We start from the raw sequence: 7,853 nt of genomic DNA on the forward strand, positions 1-7,853 counted from the left end.
TTACACAGACATGACTGATATTAGCCTGTCTTCTCTTCCTGGAGGTTGGCTGAAAATCCTCACCTTTCTGGTAACCAGTTCCCATTCAAAAGCTATTTAGGGACCAACAGCCACCAGACAACTCATTAGCATGCAAAAAAAGACACTTACTTAGAAGATTCCAAGGATTTAAACAGTTGTAGGCCAGAAAATAGGGAGGAAGGCCAAATATACATTTCATAATATCACATCTCTTCTCAGATACTTTAATTGTGAAAGAAACTGCTGTTGCCACCCCATATCTCTTCCTAACAGAAGCTGGAAATTGTGGGAAGGACTAATGTACCCAGCTAAAAGACTGCTTTACTCAGCCCTCCCCCTCAAGGAAAAGTGTGGCTGGTGAAATGCAAGCAGGAGCCCATGGGAGATCCAGCCACAGATCTTCAAAGGAGGCTGACTCAGTTAGAAGGGACCTTTTTTACCCCTCCTCTCCACCTCCTTCTTTCCCAGAACCTAGATAGCATGACCAGGGCCAAAGTGACCATCCTGCAAGCAGAGAACTCCAGGGTGACAGCCACCAGCAGCAATAGGAAGAGCAGAGACATACGGGATACTGACGGGTATTGTGCACTTACACTGAGCTGTGTGTCTTCAAACTTTTTTTTCCTCCTAAGTGAAAGGAACAGATAATCAAACACCATTGTTGGTGGCAGCTGAATATTATCCTTAATTGCCTCAATGACCTGGGACCATTACTGAATTGGGCCTTCGTTTCTTCATTTGTAAAGTGATGGTGTCATATTAAAAGATCTCCATTTCTAAGACTTCACAGTTCTAAGACTCTTTATTAATGCACAAGTACAAAATGCCCAATGCTTGCCTGACCTCTATTCCATCTTGGGACAAATCTGAAGTGTGTGTGTGTTCATCCGTAGGTAGAAGTCAATATGATTATAAACATAGTTACCATGTGACCCCAGCAGTTATACTCCTACTTTCATACGAAAGAGAAATGAATACATGTACACCAAACTTGTATATGAATGCTAATAGAAGCATTGTTGTTTTAGTTCCGAGGATTGAACCTAGGCCCTAGAGCATATTAAGCAAGTACTCTACCACTGAGCTATATCCCTAGCTTCAGCATTATTCTTATTTATTTAAATCGTAGATGGACAAAATAACTTTTATTTATTTATTTACTATGTAGTGCTGAGGATCAAACAAAGTGCCTCACCTGTGCTAGGTAAGCACTCTACTGAGCCACAACCCCAGCCTCAGCATTATTCTTAATGGCCCCAAAGTGGCTATTAAGAATAATGTCCATCCAACAACCAAATGTCCATCCACAGATGAACAGATAAATAGAATGTGGTCTAGCCATACAGTGGCATGTTATTATTCAACCGTAAGAATGAAATATTGATGCACGCTACCATATGAATGATTATTGGAAAACAGTGTATAAAGTTAAAAAAATTAAAGCAGATCCTAGAGCCTACAAATGGTATGATTCCATTTGCATGAAATGTCCAGAATAGGCAAATCCAGGGTGGGAAGAAGGGAAGAGTGGTGAGTGACTGTCAATGGGATGGGGTTTCTTTTTGGGGTGATGTTTTAGTGGCAAATGTTGCACAACTCTGCAAACATACTAAAACCCATTGACTGATACCAGATTAAGTAGGGAATTTTTTATTTTTTTTTACTTTTTGGTACTGGGAATTGAAACCAGGGCCTTGTGCATGCACTAAGCTGTGTTCCAAGCCCAAGAATGTTTATGGTATGTAAATTATCTCAATTAAAAGAAAAAAATGATTATAAATCTTTTTTCAGAGGGGCTACTGGGGTTTACTGAAAGAAATCAGTATTAGAGGCGATGTCAAGCACCTGTGGTATACAGGACACATCTTAACTAAAATGAGGATGTATAAATGCTGGTCTCTGGTTTTCACTAACTTCCTATTCACTTTCACAATGACCACACAAACAGAATATTCCTCTTGCAACCATATTGCATTAGAGCACATGTATGTGGAATTTTAGAGCCAGGAAATTCAACACGATCGTTTAGTGGCTATGGCACTGTTTGAGTCCGGCTCATCTAGGAACAAGAAACTTCTTCAATTTCCCCTTGAAATCAAAAAATTCATCTTTCCCATCTTCACAGTCCTCGTGTGGCCTTTTGTATAATAGGGCCTGCACAAAGCTGCTGTAGAGAAAAGAGCCCAAAGAATCAAAGACCTGAATTGTACAGAAAAGTTCCTGGGAATCTTAGACGCCTCTGACCCTCCATCCTTGCTTACAGGATGAAAAGGGTAAATGAGATGACCTCTGAAGGTTCCAATTACTATTAATTAAATTTCTAGTGATGAAAAGGGAAATCTAACATGGTTTTAGGTCATTCCTCAGGCTGATATAGAGATGTTGACCAATATGGCACATGCTGGGATTTTAGTTTCTTCTCAGATGATCTCAAGGTGACTCCAACTCCCCCTTCCTAAACCCCAACTCTGAATCTTGCATTCAGGGGAGGGATGTGTTAAAGACATCCCCCACCACCACTAGTACCACACCATCGCCATCACCATTGTAGTCATTACCACCAGCACCACCACCAAATAATGGTAACACAGCAAAGGAAACCAATGTTTCCAAAATACTGTCTCTTAACCCAGACATCTGAGCATTTTCCTCTCTGAACTATTTTCCACTTAAAGTCTACATTAGATCCCAGAGCATCTGTTTAAAGGGTCAGTTCGGCACCACTGTTCCCATCAGGCCAAAATAAGCTCTAGCAGCGTAGACATGGGAGTGCTGACAGATGAGCAGGATGGCTGGCTGGCACCTGCCTGTCCTTGCCTCATGAGGTGGGAAAGAAAAGCACATTTCCAATATGACAAGAGGCACTTGGCAGCAACCATCTCTTCTCTTCTCCAAGGTCTCGTGGGTTGTAGGGAATGCGTGGCCAAGGACTGGTCCAAAGGTCTTGGCAGCTACCCTAAGTGTTTAGGGTATTTAAAACCAATGTCACCCTTCAATGGGGTTGTTGGAAGCTTTACACCAGCTCAGTAGTAATGACACCTGCCAGTTTGCCATTAAATATAGAAAATTGGAGCTGAAGCCACTGGCTCTTGACCCCTGTCTGACCCTACTCATTCCTTAGTCAAGTTTTTTGTGATATATAATACTTGTAAAGTGAATTGCTCTCTTTTCCATTTGTGGGAGCCATATGGTAGAATCAACTTATTTTCACACTTTCTAAACTTAGACTGATACTGCTCACACTTTTCTTTAGAACTGTTTTCAAGTAATATTTCAGCCTCTTTTTTAATGAAAATTCATTATGTTCACATCAGATGTAAAAATCATTTTTTTCTAATTTTGAATTCACCTAAAACTTGAAAAATCTTAAACCTTATTATCTTAATAAATGAGCAACTGACTGGCCCAGATGAAAGCAGAGTATCAACGCCATTTTGACAATTTACCCCATAAAAACATGTTACTAAAAAATCCATAGGATCACTGAAATCCCATAGCTTGCTTCTTCTCTGGTAAGAATGCAATTAACTATGAAAATCTTTTTGATTTGCCCATTTAAAAGTAGCCAATAATCCAGAATCTATAATTCCATTCAAGCCCAAAAGAAGTTCACTTAAGCACAAAGTTTGTTAATACAGTATATGTATGATTGCTGGGGAGATATTAATTGGGAATGAATCTATCAACTATTTATAAATCTGTTTATAAGTACAGGTGATTTCATTAACTTAAAAATGTATAGTATCTCACACCCACTGACAGAAAACCCACTCATGGAAATGTGCAGGATAGCTATTCACATGTGCACAATGATATATGCAAATATTATTCACTCATATAAGAAAAAAGTATAAATAACCTGAATGTACACTGGCTAGGAACCAGCTAAATAAACTATAGCACAACTACATAATGGATGCTATTTATCCATGTAAATTAGAAAAGCTCTGTTTTTTTCAAGATATGCCATTAGGCTGTGGGTATATATAGCTCACTGGTAGAGCACATGTCCTAGACACTAGGCCCTGGGTTTGATCTCCAATATTTTCCAATAAGTGCACAAATTTAAATATATAACATGTTCATTCATGTGTGTGTGTACACACATACTATTTAGAAAGAGGCTACAGATTTGTGTTCGAGTGTGAAGAAAGAAATAAAGGTTTGAAAACATGGAATATTTCTTAAGAGGATATAAGAAAAATAATATTGATAATAATACACTTTTTGTGCTTTCAAGTAGGTACCTTCTGAACTAATAAAATATATACTTAAAGGAATGTTAAAATTCAGGCTGAGCTTTCCTGTAAGGCCTGACTACTGTGTCTTCAATTCTTACCATACCAAGAGTAAATGCATTTGAGCTTTTACTTATCCTTTTAAAAGAAATTAATATAATGTGTCCAGAAAAAGTGCATTTAAAAATGATAATAGAGGACCCAAAGAGGAAAAGGAAAAGAAAGAAAAGAGGACACCATTAAGACACAAACGTTTATGTGATTTTAGCCATTACAACAGTAGCTCAGAAATATCTTGACTGTTACATCGATGTCATCAATATTACAAAAGGAGAAAAAAAAGTGACAGGCAACAGTGAAGAGCACCAGAGAACCAGCGCACACACCTAAGACAGACCATGCTTGTTCCTTCAACTGCCAAGGTATTTTCACAGGTAAGCCCCCCACCCCCTCGCTTTCCTTCTCAGCTTTCCCTACCCTGTTTCACGTGCTGAATTTAAGCCTCGTCCTCGCCCTCCTCCTCCTCGAACTCCCCCTGTTCGTCAGCAGTGGCGTCCTGGTACTGCTGGTACTCGGACACCAGGTCGTTCATGTTGCTCTCGGCCTCGGTGAACTCCATCTCGTCCATGCCCTCGCCCGTGTACCAGTGCAGGAAGGCCTTGCGCCGGAACATGGCCGTGAACTGCTCCGAGATGCGCTTGAACAGCTCCTGGATGGCCGTGCTGTTGCCGATGAAGGTGGCGGACATCTTGAGGCCCCGCGGTGGGATGTCGCACACGGCAGTCTTCACGTTGTTGGGGATCCACTCCACGAAGTAGCTGCTGTTCTTGTTCTGCACGTTGAGCATCTGCTCGTCCACCTCCTTCATGGACATGCGGCCTCGGAAGATGGCAGCCACGGTCAGGTAGCGGCCGTGGCGCGGGTCACAGGCGGCCATCATGTTCTTGGAGTCGAACATCTGCTGGGTGAGCTCGGGCACCGTCAGGGCGCGGTACTGCTGGCTGCCCCTGCTGGTCAGGGGCGCGAAACCCGGCATGAAGAAGTGCAGGCGGGGGAAGGGCACCATGTTCACTGCCAGCTTGCGCAGGTCTGCATTCAGCTGGCCAGGGAAGCGCAGGCACGTGGTGACCCCGCTCATGGTGGCTGACACCAGGTGGTTGAGGTCTCCATATGTGGGCGTGGTCAGCTTCAGGGTGCGGAAGCAGATGTCATACAGGGCCTCGTTGTCGATGCAGTAGGTTTCATCTGTGTTTTCCACCAGCTGGTGGACAGAGAGGGTGGCGTTGTAGGGCTCTACCACCGTGTCTGACACTTTGGGCGAGGGCATGACGCTGAAGGTGTTCATGATGCGGTCTGGGTACTCCTCTCGGATCTTGCTGATGAGCAGGGTGCCCATGCCTGAGCCGGTGCCTCCCCCCAGAGAGTGGGTCAGCTGGAAGCCCTGGAGACAGTCACAGCTTTCTGACTCCTTCCTGACCACGTCCAGGACCGAGTCCACCAGCTCGGCTCCCTCTGTGTAGTGGCCCTTTGCCCAGTTATTTCCTGCACCGCTCTGGCCTGCCAGAGAGAAAAAGAATTCTTGAGTCACTGAAAATTGGATTAAATTCCTTCTTGCCTTAAACCCCTTTATATAGACCAATGAGTCAGTGATCAGATAAGATTATTTTTGTGTTATCACCAAATAGCCAGGCATTAAAATATTTGGTTATGGATGTAATTATAAATAAGGATGCCTAGGACACCTGGCTATTAGAAGTTGAAAGGCAAATGCTTTGTATACCTATATTAAAGCTCAGTTGGCACACAACTGGACTTTCTTCATGCATTTCCTCCAACAGTCACAATTCTCCATCCTAAACTTAAGCTGCCCAGCTTAAAATGTGTCTCTCACGTCATTAGCCATGCCAGGCACTCACCAAAAACGAAGTTGTCTGGCCTGAAAATTTGTCCGAATGGTCCAGACCTGACCGAATCCATTGTGCCAGGCTCCAGGTCCACCAGGATAGCCCGCGGCACATATTTGTTACCTGCAGGGAATAAGAGCTGACTTAGATCTGCCCATAAAAAAGGGCTCCATACCATCTTCCTTCTTTCAGGCAATTGCTATTGCCCCCAAACAAAGAAGGACCCACAACCAGGTTTTCAAAGGGCTTGATAGCACAGGGAGCCCATCCCAGTGAAAGAGTAAATATCTTAAACTGGTTAGTCCACCCTTTCTTGCAGCCACACCAGGGAAAAGGGAAGAGAGGGTACAAAACTAAAGGGCGGGGGCAGCGGCAAGGGGGTGGGGGATAAAGGCAATTACCAGTGGCTTCATTGTAGTACACATTGATTCTTTCCAGCTGCAAATCACTATCTCCATGGTAACTGCCAGTGGGGTCGATACCATGTTCATCACTGATGACCTCCCAAAACTGAGAGAAAAAGGTTGGATTTAGCCATACACGACCCCATAGAGATGCCGCGATTCACAGTTTGAAAAGCCCCCTACTCAGTTCTGACACCCAACATTTTAGGAGCTTTAAAGGGCGGTGCGACCCAGAACACAGCCACAAGGATTGTATTTTGCAAGGTCAGAAAGTTGAAACTGGGCGTTTCCCAGGCGAACAGCTGCTCGCAGCGGGCGGTAGGGGTCGTGCGAGAAAGAACCAGTCTACGCCTGGGACTGCAGGTCAACTACCGAGACGAAGCTCTGCAGGGTCACCCTAAGAATGGCCGCAGAAGGCTAGAGTACAAGGCGGTGATGAGGGGGAGGAGGGAGTGGCTAAGCGAGAGAATTGAGGGAGGGTGGTTTTAGATTCAAAGCACGTCCTCGGACCGTGAAACAATCGCCCTCCGCCCCTCCCCCGCAGCTCGACTCTAGTTCAGTAAAAAATCAATCCTCGTGTCCGCGCCCCTCCCGCAGACCGGTGAACATAGTCCAGCTGACACAGCCGTGTCTTGGCCAAGTAGCAAACAGGAAAGAAAGACCAAGGACGACCGGAATTCCAAACGAATTGCAACAAAAATGAATGAGACCCCTCTCCCCCAGAAAATCGCCTCCGAGTCCACGCCCCACTCGGCAACACAAAGCAGCCGGGAAGGTTTGCTCGAGGGCGAGCTCCGGGCTTGCCTAGGACAGCACCGCGCCCAGAGACTCTGTGGGGTGCTCAGCTCCCGTCCCTTTCCCAGCCTGGGCCCCTCCCCAACGGCGCGCCCACCTTGGCGCCGATCTGGTTGCCGCACTGGCCCGCCTGGATGTGCACGATCTCCCGCATGGTGCCTCTTAACTTCTCTCTGACTCTGATCTGCGTCTGTGTGTCTGTCGGTACTCCGGTTCCACACCTACTGAGAGCTCAAAAGGAAAGCGCTCGGGAACCGACGGGCTGAGAGCGACGGCCCCGCGGGCTCGGCCTTTTATGTAGGGAGGGTGGGGCCGACAGCGTAGACCGCGCCCCCAGCCCGAGCCCCGCAGTCCCCTTCACTCTGCGGCTTTCCAGGCCTGGCTGACGTAATGCTCCGAGCCCTAGGGACGGTCCGGGGGGCTGGACTACGGGCGAGTGGCCAATAAGAGCGGGCTTGAGGATCCGTAGAGGGGTGGGGTCTCCTGGGAGT

At 45.6% G+C, this 7,853-nt stretch overlaps 1 protein-coding gene across 1 annotated transcript; it reads right to left on the minus strand.

Moving 5' to 3' along the window:
- Positions 1 to 4,498: 4,498 nt before the first annotated feature.
- Positions 4,499 to 7,651, minus strand: LOC124098578 (tubulin beta-2B chain). Its single transcript, XM_046453447.2, has 4 exons — positions 7,460 to 7,651; positions 6,565 to 6,673; positions 6,176 to 6,286; positions 4,499 to 5,816 (listed from the first exon to the last, which is right to left on the minus strand). Exons 1-4 carry the CDS (start codon positions 7,514 to 7,516, stop codon positions 4,756 to 4,758), a joined length of 1,338 nt encoding a protein of 445 aa, XP_046309403.1. The 5' UTR covers positions 7,517 to 7,651; the 3' UTR covers positions 4,499 to 4,755.
- Between the last annotated feature and the right edge of the window lie 202 nt (positions 7,652 to 7,853).

This window comes from Marmota monax, unplaced genomic scaffold (genome assembly GCF_021218885.2).
Source record: "Marmota monax isolate L192 unplaced genomic scaffold, Marmota_monax_Labrador192_F-V1.1 WCK01_AAM20220418_F8-fsc00029, whole genome shotgun sequence".
Classification (NCBI taxonomy): domain Eukaryota; kingdom Metazoa; phylum Chordata; class Mammalia; order Rodentia; family Sciuridae; genus Marmota; species Marmota monax.